The sequence below is a fragment of the Barbus barbus genome, assembly GCF_936440315.1.
Source record: "Barbus barbus genome assembly, chromosome: 36".
Lineage (NCBI taxonomy): Eukaryota > Metazoa > Chordata > Actinopteri > Cypriniformes > Cyprinidae > Barbus > Barbus barbus.
This window is the reverse complement of record NC_136714.1, coordinates 24,600,362-24,622,319: the sequence shown is the minus strand read 5'-3', so window position 1 is coordinate 24,622,319 and position 21,958 is coordinate 24,600,362. Positions and strand designations below refer to the sequence as shown.

Below are 21,958 nucleotides of genomic sequence, written 5' to 3'. Positions count from 1 at the left end.
AATCACTGGTATTTGTAGTTTGTGTGGTGTGCAATGCAACTGTTTTATCAGTCCAAAGCACTGTTTGGAACACAATTACCCACAATCCTGCACGCTCAGTGGGCGGAGCTTGAACGGAAACATGGCAGCGGGCGTCTTAACTGGAGGTGAAATAAAACGTGTTTTTATTCAATGATAATGCACTTAAAGTAGATTTTATTATGTAAACCATATTATAGTAACAGTTAAGCAACATTATAATATAACGTCTTTGCTTGTGATTTACAATGACATAAAACATTACGTGACCATCGAGTTTTTCTAGTGACTTTCTGAGCAGCTTTGCAACAGACTTTGGATCAAAATACATGCATCTTTTAATGAATGAATTTAATATGATCGGTTTCAGTAAGGCAGGTTCTCCGGGGCCCTCGGCTGGTCTCTGCTGTGTTCTCATGTCACGGACAGACTTTCAGCTCCGCAGCAGCTGCAGACACCGGTGAGACTGTCATGATTCATGAAGAGATTGTCACACATGTGTACAGAATAGAGAAAACCCAGCGACCTAGGGATATAGTTTATACTTATAGTATAGAAAAGGAATTTTACCTTGGGGCCACAGGGGAGTGTCAGGGGTCCCTGTGAAATGTTTACAGAAAAATAAATTAAATACATTTGTTTAAAACCATTTATTACAATAAATGTAAATATTGTTTACAAATAAACTAGTAATTCATATATAAAACAGTGCAGTACTATAGTGGATTTATAATTTTAATCTGTTCTAACACCAAATCTGTGTTTGATATCCACTTATTTAATTGTTCGCCTAAATTAATACAGATGTTACATAACGAGTCGGCTTGCTTTTACAATTATCCCTCTTAATTTGGAATATAGATTTTCATGTAAATATGTGCTTGATATGTTTTTTCTGTAACGAGCAGAACATTGTTAAAAACACTATAAAAAACTTGACTCTTATAAAGAGGTTGTACCATTCAAAGCTCGTTATTGTTTCTATATTTTCAGCTGCTACAGAGAAGATCCTGACCTTCCCTCTCACTCGACCAGACTATTTCCGTTTGTCTGAGCTCTTCACCATGAAGGACCTGTTTGAAGCCCGTGTCCATCTTGGACATAAGAAAGGCTGCCGGCATAGGTGGGTTATTGACATTAAAGGGATAGTTCACCCCAAAATTAAAATGTTGCCATCGTTCTCTTACTCTCATGTATTTCCAAACCCATGAGACTTTTGCTCATCTTTGAAAAACAATTAAAGATATTGTTTAAAGAGATCAATCCAAAAAGGTTATAAGGCTAAACAAATAAAACAAATCCATATATATTAAGTGGATGTAAATAAAAGGCAAATTTATCATAAAGCAATCAGATCTCTTCATTTTATGACACCTTTATAACCTTGTTGAATCATTTAAGTTTTGTTTACCTGGACTTTCAAAGGAGGGACAGAAATCTCTCAGGTTTCATTAAAAAAATTGCAAATGAATGTGTTTCAAAGATTAATCAGTAATCTTTATATATATATATATATATATATATATATATATATATATATATATATATATATATATATTAGTGCTGTCAAACAATTAATCGCAATTAATCACATCCAAAATAAGTTTTTGTTTACGTAATATATGTGTGTGTGTACTTTGTATATTTATTTTGTATAGATACACTCGCATACAGCATAGATTTTGGAAATATTTACATGCATATTTGTATATTTATATTTTATATAAATATATTTAATATATAAACGGCATATTTCTTTAATATATACATGCATGTGTTTGTATTTATATATACATAATAAATATACACAGTACACACACATTATTTAAACAGGTTTTTATTTTGGATGATATTAATCGCGATTAATCGTTTAACAGCACTAATATAACACACACACACACTCTTACACATAAATGAAGTTATGCATTTATACAATTTATTTAAATTTTTTCACATTTCGATTATATACAGTATTCAACATTTGTGGATCAAAAAAGTTCATCAAAATTGTCCGAAGACAACAACACATTTTGGTTTTAGGTTTGATGAAAGGCTTTGATCCACTTCAAATGTTGACTTTTATTTATATATATTTATATTTATATATATATATATATATATACATGAATCTATGCATTTATATATTTTTTTTTTTTTATGTACACACACGCACTTGTACATACAATAAGCATGACAAATGTCACAGAATCTGAACTTTCTTTCTGAATGCTAATGTGTGTTTCTCTGTCTAGGCTGATGGAACCGTATCTGTTTGGTTCTCGTCTGGATGTAGACATCATTGATCTGGAGCAGACAGCAGAGCACCTGCAGCGGGCGCTGAACTTCACGGCTCACGTGGCGTACCGTGGCGGCGTCATCCTGTTCGTCAGCCGCAGGCGGCAGTTCGGTCACCTGATCGAGACGACGGCGCAAGAGTGTGGCGAATACGCTCACACACGCTACTGGAAGGGCGGCCTGCTCACCAATGCCCCCATCCAGTACAGCCCCGGCGTCCGGCTGCCCGACCTCATCGTTTTCTTCTCCACGCTCAATAATGTCTTCCAGCAGCACGTCGGCATCCGGGACGCGGCCAAAATGAATATTCCCACTGTGGGGATTGTGGACTCTAACTGTAACCCCAGTCTCATCACGCACCCAGTGCCCGGCAACGATGACACTCTTGTTGCCATGGAGATGTACTGCCGGCTATTTAAAATGGCCATTAACAGAGCAAAGGACAAGAGAAGACAGATGGAGCTTCTCAGGGGGATTTCATCCTCAGTATGAAGCAGGTCAACGAGCTTCAACATCTCTATCAGAGTTTGTGTGGATGTGGATGTTGTCCACACAGAAAGTTCAGTGGAAATATGAGTCCAAAAAGTAATAATTCAGTCATATTAATGTATTATTTTGATTAAAGTTCAGTTCCTAAAAACTGTGGCCATCATAGCACTATGGAAGCCTATTTCTGCAACAGAATAAAAAAGGTAATTGCAACTTTTTATCTCCCAGACTTTTTTTCCTTTTGTTTCTCTCAGAATTTCAAGATGTAAACTCTGAATTGTGAGGAAAAAAAGTTACAATTCTCAGTTTATATCCCGTGATACAAATATTTTTCTCAGATTTCTGAGTTTTCATCTCATAATTGATTTTTTTCCCGACATTTAATAAAAAAAAGTAATGGCTACTTTTTATCTCACAAACCGGACTTTATCTCATAACTGAGTTTAAATCTCGCAATTTAGATTTTTTTTAGAAAAAGGCGGAACTGTTTGATAAAAGTCGCAATTACCTTTATTTATTTATTAGTTGGCAGCAATGGGCTTCTATACAGAACTAAAGATGTCCAGCTTCATTTGAAAATGTAAAATCCACTGGTTTCAAGCTGAATATTTATTGCTTTTTAATCAATTTCCATTGATTACTTGTTATGTGAACCCAATAAAGTTTCACAAATCCAAAATGTGATGTTTACTACATGTACTTATGTGCATAAATGTTTTCAAATTACTTTCAGAGGCGGTTTGACTTTTAAACTGAATTTTAATTGTCTGGTTAAATAATGCAAGCTTTAATTTGGTGCCACTAGCAGAGTTAACTGCATGTCAGTAATTTAAAATATTATTATTAATATGTATGTGTGTGTGTGTGTGTGTATATATAATATTGGACATATATATTGACACATTAAGAAAACTTTTGTCTCAGCTTCTTTGGGGGGCAGGATTCAGACGTTAATTCGGTCCTCTATGTAAATCTGCCTTTTCTGGCCCAGCAGGTTGCTGTAGTTCTACTATATAAATATCTGTAGCCACTCCTCTTGACTGGATATGTTCTTTATTCATTCTACGATGAAGGTGAGAACAACAACTATTATGTGTCTATACAGTGGAAAGAGCTGGAACCACACTGAACCCACTCTAGTGAGGGGTCTAATATACAAAAAATAAATTTGTGTACTAAAAAAGTGAACTAAAAGTATTCTACATAATCTCTCAATATCATAAAACTGCATAATAATTATATACAAATCAGAAAAATATATTTGATGAAGTCTAGCTTGACATATCACTTCAACTACCATCATGTGTGCAGTCTTGTGTAACGGTGTGTGTAGTTGTGTGTTTGTGTTCTCTGGGTTTTGCCCCATGAGACGTAACTCTGGCAGTGATGCCACTGTTGTGCTAAAAGTGGGCAGAAAGAAACTGGCTTGCGATCGACCCTGCTGTCCTGAATGGAGGACCGGGGGCTTGGAACGAGGCCGGATAACCCATCCCAGACCTCTGTGTGTTAGTGCCCATGTCAGTCTGTGAAACCCTTTCCAAATACTCCCATTATTCCCCATCAATGATTCTTTGTATTTGAGTATTGTAGATTCTAACGTGTTTTTGTAACTATGTGACTTATGAATTCAAAGCAGACACAAGACTTGGATGAAATTGAGCTGCATTTCACATGGGTTGTGACCTAGAGTCTTAAAACAGTACAACTCTAAACAGAGGTCAGAGGTCGACTCTACAGCAAGCTGGATTAGTAAGTAAAACACACTCACACACACGTTGTTGCTCCTCAAGGTGTTGCAGCACAGCTGAATGTGCCATGTCTGTGTCATGAGGAAGCAAAGAGCAGCAGGGCGCTAGAAACTACACTTTGTACCCATAATTCCACAGTGCAAAGAATGAATGACAGCCCCTACAAACCAGCATGAGACCCTGTTTGAAGCAGGGATGTGAATCCTGTAAGACTGTTCCTTAAACTCATCTTAAAGACCCAACAGAGAAAGTTTAAATAATTGACCAGTCTTTCCCATTTCCATTTAACTGTACATAGCTGTTATGCTGGTATCTACACTATATTTACAGTTTAGTAATATTTAAAGATGAACATTGGACTGAAGCAGCATAGGTTTACTTGATACATCAGTTTTTAGAAAAAGCATGTTAAAATGAATCAAATATGATCATCAGGCTTTTGAGGAAAGTTTATTTGTTCATCTCTCAATCGTCACTGTATTGCATCGCATTGTATATTTTGATCATAAAGCAAAGCATAAATATCATCCATCTCACAAAGACTTATTATTGGGAGATATGAGCACTGATATTTATATGCATTTAATGTAAGCAGTCTGTTCTAAAGAACTAATTGATTTTCAAGCAATCAGAATTTAATCAATTGAGTCCGAATAAAATTGTTTTTAAGAACTCTCACTATATCATACTATATGTGCATTAAACGCTTGGACTATCAAGTATGCTTCTCAATAAATGCACATATGCAACAATTTTTTTTTTATTATCTAAAGGTATAAACAGTTGCATAAAAACAAAATAAAACTGGCCTAATATTTCATGTCAGACTGTACAGGTTTAAATGGGGTCAAAAATAAAATATTTCACAGATGTCCCCTAAAATCTGTGCAGATATCTCCATGGTGATTATTTTTGCTTTCTCAAAAATGGAGCGTCGCTTTAATCTTTATTTTGCTTTAATTTCAGAAATGTGACAAACCACATGGAACAAGTCAGCTGACTGCAACATTTGTGTGTTACAAACCTGTGTCTGCAGTTGTCGATCTCACAGCTGAACAAGATCATCTGATCACCCACATTAATGCATGACACTTTATTCTTTAATGATCTACAAACTGTACAATTGTTTCAAATCAATAATCCATTTATCTATTTATTTTGAAGGCCATGTCAACTAGTCATTATCACAAAATAAAAGTTTTTTTGATGTTTTTATATCATTTATAAAGCTATGCTTATGATGCAGTGTTTTATTATAGCATATTTTATGAAACTAACAAATTGACAAATGTAATTATCCTTGTTTATTAGTAAAATCAATCAATAAATAACAGGTTTCAGGTTTGTCCAGCATGTGAATTTACATGTTTTCTTCCTTTTGGTAACATGTCCTTTTAAAGGTGAGGTGGTTTTGGGAGGCCTCCCTGGACTAATATATGCTGATGCCTTGTTTCTTTCTAAAGGTCGAGTAAAAGGATATGTGCTGTTGTGTTTGTCCTTCGAACAAGTGCTCTACTTTGTGTACCTGTGCTACACCAAAAAAAACAAGAAAAAAAAAACCATACACACAATTTAAGTTTCAAACATTTACTTGATGAATAACATCTGAACAAATTGGAGGTAAAATAAATTAGTATTTAGGAGCCCTAACAAGGCCCATGCTAATTGTGCTGCTCTCCTTACAGAGGCGCAAAATAAAATAAACTAATACATAAAATCACTTAATGTGATACTGTACTAAAGCCTAGTGCACACTAGAAGACAAAAGCTCCTCGTCCTTTGTGTCTCATGTCTGCAAAATCAACTCAAAATCACATACATGTAAATAGATCAAGTCAAAGGAAGAGAATGATCTTGAAAGTGAAAAGAGGAAACAGGTTTTTAAATGTGCACTTGGAACTTCTTGTTGGTTATCTATGGAATATGCCAGTTGTTCAGGATTAATGAAATGCAATTTGAGATTTGATTTGTTAGGCTAGTGTAAGAGATGTTTATAAAACTGCCTATTGTGAGTCAAGGAGATGTTTACATTATGCACACACACTTTCAGGTTTATATGCAGATGTGTTTTATAATCCAGCGCATACACAGTTACTGGCCCTTGATTCCTCAAACGCTGTACTTTTTTTACCGTGCTAACATAATTCCATTTCATCTAGGCTTAATGTTAATAGTAATCTTGTTCCAAACACATTCAGACATAAACACACAAACCCTGAGAAACACCGTAAGTAATTTCACAGTTCAAGTACAAATCCCATCACAAACTCTCCAGACCGCTCGAAAAAGCAGTATTCTTCCTGTGAAAACTACAACATGAGAGAAACATCCTCCCAGAACAAGCGCACACACACACACGACCACAACATACACTCTGTAAAAAGACATAATATATAACCTTCACTCGTTCCCATTTTGTGAATTCAGTGTAGACGTCTTGGTTGTGTTGCAGGTTTTGGCGTAGAGTCCCAACATTTCCTGACTTCAAAGGAAGGGTGCTTCCAAACATTGCTAAATAGCCATATTCTTCTGAGCTGAAAGTCAAAACGGGTGTGGCTATAGTTTATCCTTCAAAAAGCAACTCAGAGGAGCATTCCAGGAACAATCCTGCTGTTGCAACTAAAAGTTGCGCATCTTGCTTAAGGGTGCTGTGGTTGTAGGGCAAAACCATCCTCATAGAAACTCTTTCCTTGGGTTACTTCTTGGAATTGACCCTACTATCCTTGTGCTTGCAGCCCAGGTCCTTAGCCAAAAGTTCACCAAAAAAGACTCATTTGGGAAGGGGTTGCATGGTTAAATAAATGTCCTCTAGCTCCTTACTGGACATTCTAACTTCACCTTGGACCTTAGAGCCAAAGGAAAGAGATTCTTCTGAAGATGTACCAATAGGGTTAAAGGATCTTCAGATGACTCGTTCAAGTAAATTAGAGGGTTTGGATGTAGAGTAAGACCGTTCTCTCAGGAACTCTCCTTGCCTTGGGATAAATCTTGGAACTCACCCTATTATCCTATAAGGATATCCAGATCCTTATAGGAAAGAAAAAAAAAGTCCTCCAGTTGGTTTTCTCCAATTAAGAACAGTCTTAACTTGGCCATTTTGGAAAAAGGAAAGAAATTGTTCTGAAGGTTTTTCTATTAGGGTTAAAGGGTCTTCATTTGAGTAACTAAAGTGAAAGAGAAAGGGGATGTAGGGCAAGACTATCCTCTTGGAAACTCGGGTTCCTTCTACTTGGAAATAGCTCTCCTATCCTTGTGCTTGCAGCCAAGATCCCTAGCCAAAGGTTCACAGAAAGGGACACAAAAAGGGGCTGCATGGTCAAAGAAATGTCTTCCAGTTGTCTTTGTTCCCACTGGACAGTCTTCACCTTGGAACTTTTGGGCAGAAGAAAAGGAGTCTTCCATAGGTGTTTCTATAGGGTTTAATATTCTTTAATTGAGTTTAAGTAAAACAGAGGGTGGAGATATAGTGCATGCCCTTTCTGAACTTGCATTCACCAACCTCCTATGTTCGCAATTGATGTTTGACAGATTTGAAGTCCATAGTGGCTAGCAGAGTTCAGCTATTCTGTTGGACCTCCAGAACTTATTGTACAGACCCCACTTTTGTTCTCTGGAAGTCTCCAATTCTCTCGCTCATCATTGCCTTTCTCTTAATCATCCCCATGTTGGTCTCAAGAGTACTTGGTATTTGAGATCTTCTTCCACAATAGTGTTTTGAGGTTGTTCAGAACAAGGGAATGGTGCACTTCCATCTGTGAGGCAAGTCCGCTGAGAGTCACACAGGTGCGTAGCTGTTTCTCCAGGTCCTCCCTCAGGTCCGACGGGGCTCCGAAGAGTAGGAAGTCTTGCAGGAGTGCACACACCTTGGCCAAGTTGGGCTGCACCACCTCCACGTTGCACTGCCTTGCCAATCGGTCGCACGTTGCGGTACAATCCCGCCCGTAAGTGCAGTCGGCATTTGCCTCACAAGTTCTCCCTCGCAGAAACCCCTTGACGGTTGCCTCCGATGCTACGCTTTGAAGGTCTGCCATTTTGAAGTCGTATTTTGCATTGTAGCCGACCCGTCTTGTGCTTGCGTCACATATGTAGAAGCTTCCGTATACGCCATGGAATACCTCTTCAACAAACTCTAGCAGGCCGATGGTGATTCGGGCTCTGCGTGGCCACGCAGGAGCAAGCCACTGGTTAAGAGCGACACCCAGCGCCTCAGGAAACACTGGCTCCAACCAACCGGGCACCTCCAGCCTGAAGAGGGCGCTGTGTGCTACGTGTTCAGTAACGTAAAGGTCTCCGCAGAAGCCCAGCAAGTGGGGAGCATGTTCTTTATCTTGCAGTGCCACCATTAAAACAAACTCATTGATCTGAAGCAAAGCCCACACAGATTTCGCCTCCGCTAACGAAACTTTGCCATCACTGTTGACATCCGCCAGAGAAATCACGCGAGTTACAAGAGTGCTAAGAGATGACTGCTCACCAACACTGTCCTGTGAATGAATGGAAAAGGGAGAAAGACATTTATTTATATAATTTATAAGACATTTAAATATAATTTATTAGTAATTGACATTACAACATTTTTACATTGTTTCACTAACCAGCCAATTTGGCTACTAAATATTTAAGTTACCGGTCATTTATAACTTACACTAGTCAAAACATAAAAATAAAAATTACCAAAATAAACCAAAAGCTTGCGGCTGTCCGCACTGGATGTGAAAAAGTGTGCATTGTAAATCACTTGAACTTTGTGTCAGTATGTCATAAATAGAAAGAGGCATCAGTTTATTGTCTGGGATTTGTCATGTCACGCCACATCCAGTGTAAACAGCATCACTGATCATAATGGGCTCTATTGTATTTTGTCGTGCCACTCACGTCCGGTGTAGTCTTCAGTTGTTTTTTGACGCTTCGTTATTGCTTCAATGCAAAGGAAACTAAGAGCGCCTGCCACACCACTATTTGTCGGGTATGTTCAAGTAAGCTAGATGTGCGCAGATATTGTGCAATTAGACTGTATTTAATATATCAAAATGACCCACAAGTTCAGTATTTGCACTAAATCTGCACAGATTAGGCATAAATGAACTTGCCCAAGAAATTAATGAGTGAACATAGTTTACAAAAAGTAACCCGCCAAATTGGCAAGTGATTTGACAGCTGATTTTTACCCGCATTTGGTGGGTTGGAGGATGTTAATTTCAAACCTTGTACATAAGCAATAATAAATAACAAATTATTAAAAAAATAACAAAAAATAAGATGTGAATAGCCATTTAAATGGGAGCAACTGTATTTCCTGCAATTTTCCACACTTCATTGGGGGTAGGACATTGAAAGTCTTGTTCTTTAAAAAAAAAAAAAAAAATAGCCAGCAATAACCTTTATCTTACATCACAGTCATGAACTATGATTTACTACTTTCTATTTCTAGTCAGAGGTGGGTGGTGTGTATGATTTCAGGAGAAGGGGATGTTTTCATTCTAGAGAACATTTAATTAGAGAAAAATCTATATATTTGTGTCAGATGAGATCATCATGTCAGCATTTTTTGGATTGTTTTCTTCTGAGATAAAGAGTAAAAATAATTTGTCAATTTTAGTTGTAGCTAGCAGCTATATACACTAGCATACAGATAAGCTTCAACATGAACCTACATGGACTACAAACCACAAAACTCATTTTTATTTCATGAGATCTTTAAAGTACGGTCTTTATTAGCATTATGCATGTATAATGAAGCATACACGGCCATTTACAGCACTTTGTGTGGGTTGTGTTTAAGTGTGTGTGTTAGTGTTGTTCTTCACTGTGACACTGAAAGTGAGTGTATTCTTCTGGCTGTGATCTTTTCAAGCTCCTTCAGTTATTTTTGGCTTCTCTTCCGTTACCCCACTCCCTCTCCTGCTCTTTCCATTTTCACCCTCCTACAGGAGATCTTGAGGAACAGCCAAAAGCTCAGAGAGGGTTAGACTGTCTTATATCCGTTTCTGCTTTGAAAAACTGTGTGGAAACACCGATTTTAAGCTAGAATCTTATTTGAATTAAACATTCTGAATCTGCTTGAAAACAATGGCAGTTAGGTTAAAATAAGGGTTCATATTAAATGCATATATTGGGACAGCTATTCATTGTCATCAAAAGATTCAAAAATATTGATATACAATATTTTTTAGCTGTATCTACCAGCCTTAGTTACAACATCTGTACCACAACAATTCAAGTTCAAATTATAAACATCAAGATCTATAGAGTTCTGGCATAAAACTCTAGATAGCGCATTCCGATAGGTCTAACTTAATATGACCTAATGATATCATTATCACATGGCACAGCTGATTGGTTCTTTCCTGTATCGGTAGCCAATGAGCTCGCTGCTCAACATTCAAATATATGACTAGTCCTCGCTGTAGCAGTTTGCTTCAGAAACCCCCCAGCTTCCCCAGCTCCACCTGTATAGATCTGCTACGAGGTGATTCATGTATGCTATATGGGGGTTATTTCATGTATGTTATATTTGCAGCAGCAGTATTTCTTACATGCTCACAGCAGCATTTTGTGGATATATTGGCAGTAGCAAGTCTCGGTACTTGCTCTGCCGCAGCAGCAGCGTAGCAGGTCTTCCACCAAGACCAAATACATTAGCATTGTCATGTACATTACCATGCCAATCCCTCCGAGAGTTGTCATGACAGAACTAGAATTTAAAGGTCCCATGAAATCAAAATTGGAAGTTTTTTGGGTGTTAGTATCAATGTGTTAGCCTTAAGGTTATCTGTATGCCAGTGTGCTCCAAAACAGTGACAAACTTCACATTTAGAAGATATAAGCATTCAAAGCTTGCAGTTCGCCACTTCCGCCAAAACGGCTCAATGATTTTTTTTTGACTTCACATCATCTTTTCATCAAACTTTCTGTCCAATCAAATGCTCTCTAGAATTCGAAGCGCCCGCCCCCTACACTATAAATAGACGCTGAATCCACGGCTGAAATAGGTCACTTGTTCACAGAATTATTATTTTCTGTACGGCGAAGGGCACGTAGTGCACTATATAGGGGACAGGGAACGATTCAGACAGTGTAAATATGCTTTCCATTGAGGTAAAAAAGAAGTCTGGTTTCGCGCTGTGTCACTCTTAACTACCGCACCGCACACACACTCTGCTCCGGTCCCGAGACACGATAGCACGGAGCAGACCACAAAACGTATCGGACCTATTTGAATTCTACACAGAATGCCATATTTTATAGCAATATGGATGAGATTGTGGCTGTCATACCCTGTCAAATGGGGCTTTACGGAGCTCAACGGCTCTGAACGGCTTTGACCCAAGCTGTGATATAAACGAACGCTATTAGCCATTTTAAAAAGGTGAGGGCTGCTTGATATGTCCCGCTCTGTCTTCTTGTTTCAGTTAAAATGAAGTCAACACAAAACATAATGCTGCGTGTTTCAAAGCATTTCAGGGGACCTTTAAGGACATAAAACTGGTTTCTGTGTCAACTACAGGTTTGATTTATTGTTATATTTGTGTATACTGTGAAAATTAAGAAAAAAGTAGATAAAAAGACCTTGAGAAAGGAATGCAGCATCGCTCTGAATTCATCCATGGACGTTCCACGGGTGGGTTTATCATAGAGGCTGTTGTCATGCTGTAGTGGAGAGTCAAGACCGTCTTCTCCTCTCATGCTCTCTTCAATCCCACACTTCACCAATACAGCTTTCTCCTTCCACACAGCACTGTATATCTGCAATATAGTATATTACATATAAATACATATGTGTGCCAGATGTTGAATTGAATATATGGCTTTTTCACATTGTGACAATGTAAAAAAATGACATACATATATAATGTCAAAAAATATATATCACACTTTCCCCACATATTCTAATTACTGTAATGTAAAAATAAATAAATAATTTGTATTGAAAAATATTTATACCAAGAATTTGTAGTAAATTAAGCTATACAAATACACTGTTGTTCAGAGTTTGTTGAATAATAATACTAATAATTACTTTAAAAAACAAGATAGCAAAATTATTTTATATATTGCAGTATTGAGAATCCCGTAAATTAAAAAGCAAATATAAGTAAAGATTTTAGAGGCATTACCTATTTTGGTATGTAAAATTATCATTTAAATATGACCTGGACATTTTTTGTGCAAATCAATTATCTGTGTGTTTTTGAGAGTTTACCTGGTGCGTCGGTGACGTTGAAAGACAGCGTTGAAGAGACAGTGTCTTCTCCTCACAGAGAGACTTACACACTGACCCAGAGATAATACCTCTGCGATAATGATCACACTGAAACACACACACACGAAACAGACAGGCATTAACCACAAACATCTTATCTTTTCTTGATTTAGCAGCCTTGAGCCAACAACCGGAGGACAAACTGGCCAGTCAGAGGGCTTCATGACGTCATGATGGACTGGCGCTTGGGCAGACGATGACCCACAAATGCCCAGATCAGCCTAAAGGCAGTATATTACTACTTCTCATCTGTGTTCTCACTTTTCCTTCTCGTTTTCATTTCTGATATCTACCAAAGTGGTTGTCAGTACACGTTGCAAAACAAGAGCTGAAAAGGCCTTTTCCTCCCCTCGGCCTCACAAAGTGTCTAAACTACAACACTGACACACATATATAGATGTATATTCTATCATTATTTTAAGGCTCTGAGAGACAAAATGTTTTTTAAAGGGATAGCGCATTAAAATTGCTCAAAGTGAGGGTTTTCACCAACTAGTACCTTAAAGGGATAGTTAACCCAAAAATGAAAATGTGTCATCATTTACTCACCCTCAAACCTGTATGAATTTCTTTCACGCAAAATAAGTAACAAAACGGTTGACAGTAGCCATTGACTTTCATATTTCAATACTATGGAAGTCAATGGGGACCAGCAACTGTTTAGTTACCCATATTCTTCAAAATATCTTCTTTTGCATTTAGCAGAAGAAATAAATTCATACAGGTTTGGAACAACTTGAGGGCAAGTAAATGATATCAGAATGTTTAAAAATTTCTGGGGTGAACTATTCCTTTAATTCTAGATTTGGAATATAGTGCACAGATTGTATGGCCAACTTTTATGGAATTTTTTTTTGTCATTTTGAAGCTTCACCACACTAGTTACGATACACTTTAGTTGTTTTGAAAAGCAAATTTCTAATTGCAAAAATATTTATTAGTAGATGATTTTTAAGAAAGATTATATGACTGTGAATGTAAATCATCACAGTAAGAGGAAGTTCTACCTTCCTGAGGGGTTTCTGTTTACATCCTGAATACAGAATTTGTGATTAAACGCAAATCACACGGCATAATGTTACAATAAAAAAGGGAATATTTAAATTTGGCTTTCATAATGGCATAATTATGATCGGTCAACAATCTTGCTTCCTCCTTTTAATTTTCTAGTTCCTCTCTCATTCTGCAGTTATGTACAAGGGCTTCCTGTCAGTGAAATGCTAGAAGGCAAAACAGCATAAATAGTACACCATCTGTATGGTGTATGGACTGTATGTGAACACACTGAAGTGTTTGTAAATCATCATGAATCATCCTCTGACTCTCATTCTCGGTCTTAAACTGCAATGCAATAAAGTGGCTAATCCTGTCTATTCCATGTTGGTTTCTCCTAAGTGACGAGGAATGGCGCTCATGGGAAGGGATGCGCACCTAAACTCATGCATTATAAAGGATACTGTGACTTACGATGAGCATGGTACAGACGTGTCCTCTGCAGAGCTCTGAATAAGAGGAATACTGCATATAGATCACCCAGCTGGCCACCAGAATCCCAAACCATGCCACCAACAGGTACTTGACCTTAACTGCAGGTAAACGGGACTGAAAGAGACATGATAAACAAATATACACACAACAATATTTTACACAACCTATACACTGCCCTCTAAAAGCATTGGAACAGTAAACACAAAATTGTTCCGTTGACTGTGGAGTCAAGACATTTACAAATATGATTAAAAGATGAATATGAGACAAAACTACAGAATATCACGTTTTATTATTGGGTGATTCAACACATAGATGTTTTACCAGCTAAGAAGATCAGCACTTTTAGAGTTTCATCCCTCTATCTGATGTGAGCATAAGTATAGGAACAGTTGCCTCAGGTCTTTCTAAGTGATCAGCTGTGTCCTGTTGCATTAATTCTTCAGATATTAAAAGCAGGGAATGTGTCGTATCAGTTATATCCATTACTTCTGTATTCTGAATCTTGCATTCGATGATGACACACACAAACCAGGATGAAGATGAGGGAGCTGACTTTGAGAGAAAAGCAAGCAATTTGAATGCTAAAAGAAAAGAGGAAGTCAATTAGAGCTCTAGCAAAAACAAAGGACATGGAGAAATCAAGAGAGGAAACCACCACCAGCGACACCAGCAACCAACAACGAACTGATCGGCTGAGAAAACAACAGTAGTTGATGACAGACAAATCATAAAAGCTGTGAAAATGAACCCTAAAAGACGTGTCTGTAAAATCACCAACAACTTCCAGAAAGCTGGGGTGATGCTCTGACAATCTACTGTCCTCAGGAGACTTTGACACAGAATTACAGATGCTACACAGCAAGATGCAAACCTCTGACCAGCACCAAAAATAGAAAGGCAAGATTAGAGTTTGCAAAAAAGCACAAAGGTGAGCCAGAAGAGTTTTGGAACTGTGTTTATGGACCGATGAGACAAAGATGAACCTTTATCGAAGTGATGGGAAAGCAAAAATGGGGAGAAAAAAGGGAACTGCAATGATCCCAAGCAGACAGCCTCATCTGTAAAGCATGGTGGAGGTGGTGTCATGGCATGGGCATGCATGGCTGCCTCTGGAACAGGCTCTCTCAACTTTACTGATGACTTAATGTATGATGACAGTAGCAGAATGAATTTGGAATTCATACATTACAAAACATAATATTAATTTGCATAAAATTAAAAAGTTTTTTTTTAAATATTCATTTAAAATGAAAATTTAACATTTATTGATGTACATTATGTCTCAAATGTTTTGCTTTGAACCGTGACAGCAGAAATGTAAGCAGGAAGCCCAGTGTGCTTCTATAGTAAGAAAAAATTATATTGAATTACATCATGAAATGTGATGACGTTATGATGAATATGCCAGGGTGGGGTGTTTTATGCATAAAAAAATGCATTTGAAAATAAAATCAGAATTGAGAACTTGGCTTGCAATGTGAACACGGCTTATGCTATTTTGAATGACTGAGAGGGAGAAAGTGACAGAAAGAGATATTAGTGGTCGTTAGCATGTGCCCTAACAAGATTAAATGTAGTCTCTTGGACAGTTTTCAGGTGTAAAAGGGCAGTGAATGCCGAAGGCAGCAACTGTTCTCTGTGCTAGACTCTGTGAAAACACACTTATCTGATTACTGCCTGTTGATACAGACAACTGTTATTAGATACCTAAATTTACACACGCTACGCTTCATCTGACTAGTAAGCCAATTCTCAAATAACTGCTATGATGACTTTTGTTCTACCCACTTAAAAGATAGAAGTACTTGCGTTGTCTAATCTATACAGACTGTCTGTTCCCCGAATAGCGAGGTCAAAATATAAATTTAATGCAGGATCTAGAAAAAATCTGATCGCGATTAAACTAGAAAAACGCAAAATAAATGAACAAAAACTAGTTTTAAAGCTTGGGCTCCTAAACATTAGATCACTCGCACCCAAAGCAGTTATTGTAAATGAAATGATCACAGATAATAATTGTGATGTCCTCTGCCTGACTGAAACCTGTCTTAAACCAAATTAATATTTTGGTCTAAATGAGTCTACTCCACCAAGCTACTGTTATAAACATGAGCCCCGTCAGACTGGTTGTGGCGGCGATGTTGCAACAATATATAGTGATATTCTCAATGTTACTCAGAAAACAGGATACAGGAGGTTTAACTCATTCGAAATACTTCTGCTTAATGTTACACTGTTAGATATGCAAAAGAAATCTCTCCTATCTCTTGATCTGGCTACTGTGTATAGACCGCCAGGGTCATATACAGATTTCCTAAAGGGATTAGCAGATTTCCTCTCAGATCTATTAGTAAATGTTGATAAAGTGCTAATTGTCAGAGATTTTAACATTCACGTTGATAATACAAATGATGTGTTAGGACTTGCGTTTACTGACCTAATAAACTCTTTAGGAGTCAAGCACCGGGCCCACTCATCGTTTTAATCATACGCTAGATTTAATTATATTGCATGGAATGGATTTTACGGATATAGATATCGTACCTCAAAGTGATGATGTTACTGATCATTTCCTTGTATCGTGTATATTAATTATATGGCTCCATGTTATCGTCCGGGCAGAACTATTGTTCCAGCCACCAAAGACAGATTCACAAATAACCTGCCTAATTTATCTCAAATGCTCTGTGTACCCATAAATACACATGAACTAGACGAAATGACTAGCAACATGGGCACTATCTTCTCTAATACATTAGAAGCTGTTGCCCCCCTCAAATTGAAAAAGGTTAGAGAAAAATGTACTGCGCCATGGTACAACAGTTATACCCATTCTCTCAAGAAAGAAACTCATAATCTTGAGCGCAAATGGAGAAAAACTAACTTGGAAGTTTTAGACAGGCTCTAAAAGCTGCCAGGGCAGAGCATATCCCCAAACTCATAGATAATAACCAAAACAATCCAAGGTTCTTATTTAGCACAGTGGCTAGATTAACAAATAAACACACGCCACCCGATCTACATATTCCCTCACAGTTTAATAGTAATGACTTTATGAATTTCTTTACAATAAAATAGATAACATCAGAAATACAATATCAAATGTAAATTCTAATGCGTCTAGTATTTCAGCTTCATTCATCGCACCCAAAGAAAAACTTCAGTGCTTTACAACTATTGGACAGGAAGAGCTAAATAAACTTATCAGTGCATCTAAACCAACAACGTGTTTATTAGATCCTGTACCCACTAAACTACTGAAAGAGTTGTTACCCGTAGCAGAAGAACCGCTTCTCAATATTATTAACTCATCGTTATCTTTAGGTCACGTTCCAAAACCATTCAAGCTGGCGGTTATTAAGCCTCTTATTAAGAAACCACAACTAGATTCTAATGAACTGGCAAATTACAGACCCATTTCAAATCTTCCGTTTGTGTCTAAAATTTTTGAAAAAGTTGTGTCTGCTCAATTGTGCTCCTTCTTGCAAAAAAATGATCTCTATGAAGAATTTCAGTCAGGTTTCAGGCCTCACCATAGTACAGAAACTGCACTTGTTAAAATTACAAATGACTTGCTTCTTGCTTCAGACCAAGGCTGCATCTCATTACTAGTATTACTTGAACTTAGTGCTGCGTTTGACACTATAGACCATGACATACTCAAAGTCCACTAAAGGAGGTAGAGCTTTTTCACATTTGGCTCCCAAACTCTGGAATAGCCTTCCTGATAACATTCGGGGTTCAGACACACTCTCTCTGTTTAAATCTAGATTAAAGACACATCTCTTTAGCCAAGCATTCACATAATGCATCTTATAATCTTGTACTGCAGTTATATCTGCTAAATGACTAAATAAATAAATAAACAAAATAAATATCTGATCAAATGCACATTATTATTATTCTGATAAAAACATCACAATAATCCATAAATAATCCACACCACTCCAGTCCATCAGTGTTTGTAAGAAACAAATCCATCAAGCCGATTTTAACTTAAACCGTTGTTTCTGGACAAAATACAAGTCCTGCTTGTAAAATACAAGTATTTCTCAATGCTTCCTTGAGTAAAAAAGTCCATCCCCTGTTGTCTTCTCACATTAACATCCACCCACGTATTTGTTTAAAACAATTTTTGCTTGTAAATTCTGCTTGATCTGTGCATATTTCTCTCCTGATTCAGATTAGATGACTTCTGTGTGTTATTATGAACTAATATTTTAGCTAGAAGCAACGGTTTGATGTTAAAATGTCTTTAATAATGGATTTGTTTCTTACAAACAGGCAGCTTTTTGCTTCACAAGATGTTAATTGATGGACTGGAGCGGTGTGGATAACTTGTGGATTACTGTGGTGTTTTTATCAGCTGTTTGGACTCTCATTCTGACGGCACCCATTCACTGCAGTAGATCCATTGCTAAGCAAGTCATTTAATGTTAAATTTCTCCAAATGTCCTGATGAAAAAACCAACCCATAGACATCTTGGATGGCCCGAGGGAGAGTAAATTTTAAGCAAATTTAAATTTTTGGGTGAACTATTTCTACAAATGCAATGAGGCTTTCAAGCTTTAAAACATGCAAATGTTTATATGACCAAAATGTAATTAATTATCTACTTATAGTTTTGAAACATCTAACCTTAGCACTTCTTGGCACATGCATTACAGTTCATGATGTATGCATGAAATAATTATTCTTTTGAGCCCATCAATTTCAATGAATTCACTGATATAATTCTTAATTTCCAGCTTGAATTGTTTGTTCACAAAATGAACTTATTCGGTTCTCAAATTTAACTCAGTAACTCTAACATCAGTCTGTTCCTTGCATAAAACTATTATATGGCTTTAGGAGACTTGCAATATGGAGTACAAGTCGTATGGACCACTTATGATATTTTTATAATGCTTATGCATCATTCTTGAAGACTGAAAGCCTCAGTCCCCATCTACTGTAATTGCATGGGGGGAGATACTACTAAAACACACATTTTTCCTTTTGTGTTCCACAGAGGAAAGAAAGTTAAACAAGTTTGCAACAACATGAAGGTGAGTAAATAATGACAGAATTTTCATTTTGTAGTGAACTATCCCTTTAATAATGGTCTGTTGTCTGCTTAACCAGAGGAACTGTGCTTTTGTTTAACTTCTCTCTTGTAAGAGAGAAATGAAAGATGCATTTGTCATCTGTGACATCTTCAGCGCAGGGTTCAGCAATGAATCTGACAGAGTTGACCTACACCGTCTCAAACGGTCGCAGTGTGCACTTACAGTGAGTGCACTTATGAAAGAGGGCTCTTAGTGCGGATCTACAGAAATACTGTGTGCATTAAGCACTCAGACCAGCCGTGTGTGTGTGTGTGTGTGTGTGTGAGCGCGATTAGCTAAAGCTAGAATTAAAGGCAACAATTAAAAAGACAGTTCCTCTTTCATTTGATTTATGTACATTGCCTTTTTTTAAAAATCTGAAAAATGCAATAGATATAAAACAGAAGCTACAGTGATGGTAGTGTATATGGATCATCACACGATGCATATCGTCTCACTGGCTCACAAAGACATTATTTCAGTATTTATAAGGAGTACAGTTATGCATGCATTTTCATTTTTTTATTATTTGACATGTTTATATATTACCTTAAATTTGCTTTTTTTATTGAAAAAACTATAATACGTTATTTTATGGCAGATTACCCCTATATAACCGGGGCATATTGTCACAAAATGGCAACATATATAACATAACCTTTTTTTCTGAGCAAAAATTGTGAAATGTTTAATATAGAGTAAAATGTGTGACAACTAGCCCCAGTTTTCCTTGTCATGGTGCTGAAGGACATGTTCATATATCACGATATTATTTACGTAACGTTAGTATTCATGATAATACCATACCATGGTGTCATGCCCAAAAACATGGTAATACCATGGTACTTTTGTGTTATTTCGCAAAATTAAGGAAAAATATAACCAAGTGAAAAGTTACCTGTAGACCCTTAGATAAGGGACAGAAGAGCACCAGGTGCACCAGCTTGCGCAAACTCCTCGGCATCTTCACAGTAACACTGATGATGCACAACACAAATAAAGATAGCTCTCCTAACACGCCTTCACCTTCTCATCTCGTCTCCTCCTTTACAGGCGGCGCGCCAGCAGTGTTCTCCAGCGCACACAAGAGCGAAAATACACATTTACTCTTATTTTATCGCCACTTGCTTTCGTTTCTACATGCAATCGGCCGTGCGATGGAGAAACATCCCATGCTGCTGGAGCTCAACTCAAGGACACGCGCGCACGCGCTGCATCCAGAGACACGCGAGAGCTCCAGGCATCATCCTCGCGCGACGCGGCCAAACATGCATTAAAAACCAGCTTTTACATCTGCGCGTTATTTATACCGATGTTTGATTCTAAAGGACGTATTGTCCCAAAGATCAGCGCAAATCTAGTGAATGAAATGGTGCTGGAATGAGAATCACTGACGATCAGCTGGAGACGCGGCCTCTCTGCGACTCTACAAAGCGTCTTAAAGGGGAAGAGACCCTGATTTACGCACCGACAGAAAACAAACAACACTGTGGCTGTTTCTCAAACGGAAGGCTGCATCCTCCGGAGGTCCCATTTATAGGCTGCATACATCATCAAGCCTGGTTTATTTCAGTTAACAGAGCATTTCATTCGCGAGTCAAAAGCATATTACAACAATTTACACTTAACTAAGAATAATGGTCAAATTTATCACTTTTAATATTCTAAAATAAGATCTTCTTTATGATGCATGCAGCCTACAAAAGCGACTTCCGGAGGATGCAGCCTTCCATTTGAGAAACGGCCTTTAAATGCCATCTGGGGGGCTGTTTCATAAAATAAGTTTACCAAATAAGCCAGGCTTATTTCAGTTAGTCTGACTTATTTTGAACCAAATCAACTGACAATAATATTACAACAGCATAGAAATAAGAGGAAAATAATCTATCTTCAAATATCATCAAAAAAAATCTATATATTTAATTTCGATGTTTAAATACCTTTAACTTCGAACATAAGAACATCCATTAACTTTGACCACAGACAATAGAATATGATTTAAACAAAATAGCTTTAAATGAGATTAATCGCATCCAAAATAAAAGTTTTTGTTTATATAATATATGAGTGTGTACTGTGTATATTTATTATGTATATATAAATACAAACACATGCATGTATATATTTAAGAAAAATATGTTATGTTTATATATTAAATATATTTAATATAAAATATATAAATGTATATACATGTACATATTTTCAAAATATATACTGTATGTGTGCCTATTTATATATACATAATAAATAAACACAGTACACATATATTATATGTGTATAAAAACTTTTAATTTGGATGCGATTAATCGTTTGACAGCCATTGATTAAATACAATAAAATAAAACTAGAAACATACTGTAAGGATAGCCTATAATTAAGATCAAAACCCCATGGGGCTTAATAGGGAAAACAAAAATAGAATAAAATCCATTTAAAATGAATAATCAACAATAATGTTTTATAATAAAACAGAAAAAATAGATAATTACTTTAAATGGCGTGGAATAGAAAATAAGAAATATCTATAAATTCAACCATATTTTCTTCACATTGGGTTAGGGTTAAT

The 21,958-nt window shown here is 37.0% G+C and overlaps 2 protein-coding genes across 2 annotated transcripts; one reads left to right on the top strand and one right to left on the bottom strand.

Moving 5' to 3' along the window:
• The first annotated feature begins 83 nt into the window (after positions 1 to 83).
• On the top strand, positions 84 to 3,979 carry LOC306856397 (small ribosomal subunit protein uS2m-like). The gene is made up of 4 exons (XM_079395669.1): positions 84 to 146; positions 389 to 478; positions 1,012 to 1,141; positions 2,271 to 3,979. The coding sequence occupies exons 1-4, from the start codon at positions 122 to 124 to the stop codon at positions 2,803 to 2,805; spliced, it is 780 nt and encodes a 259-aa protein (XP_079251795.1). The 5' UTR covers positions 84 to 121; the 3' UTR covers positions 2,806 to 3,979.
• Positions 3,980 to 6,124: 2,145 nt separating this feature from the next.
• Positions 6,125 to 20,832, bottom strand: LOC306856396 (divergent protein kinase domain 1B-like). The gene is made up of 5 exons (XM_079395668.1): positions 20,291 to 20,832; positions 14,281 to 14,415; positions 12,754 to 12,861; positions 12,120 to 12,296; positions 6,125 to 9,034 (listed from the first exon to the last, which is right to left on the bottom strand). The coding sequence occupies exons 1-5, from the start codon at positions 20,354 to 20,356 to the stop codon at positions 8,222 to 8,224; spliced, it is 1,299 nt and encodes a 432-aa protein (XP_079251794.1). The 5' UTR covers positions 20,357 to 20,832; the 3' UTR covers positions 6,125 to 8,221.
• Between the last annotated feature and the right edge of the window lie 1,126 nt (positions 20,833 to 21,958).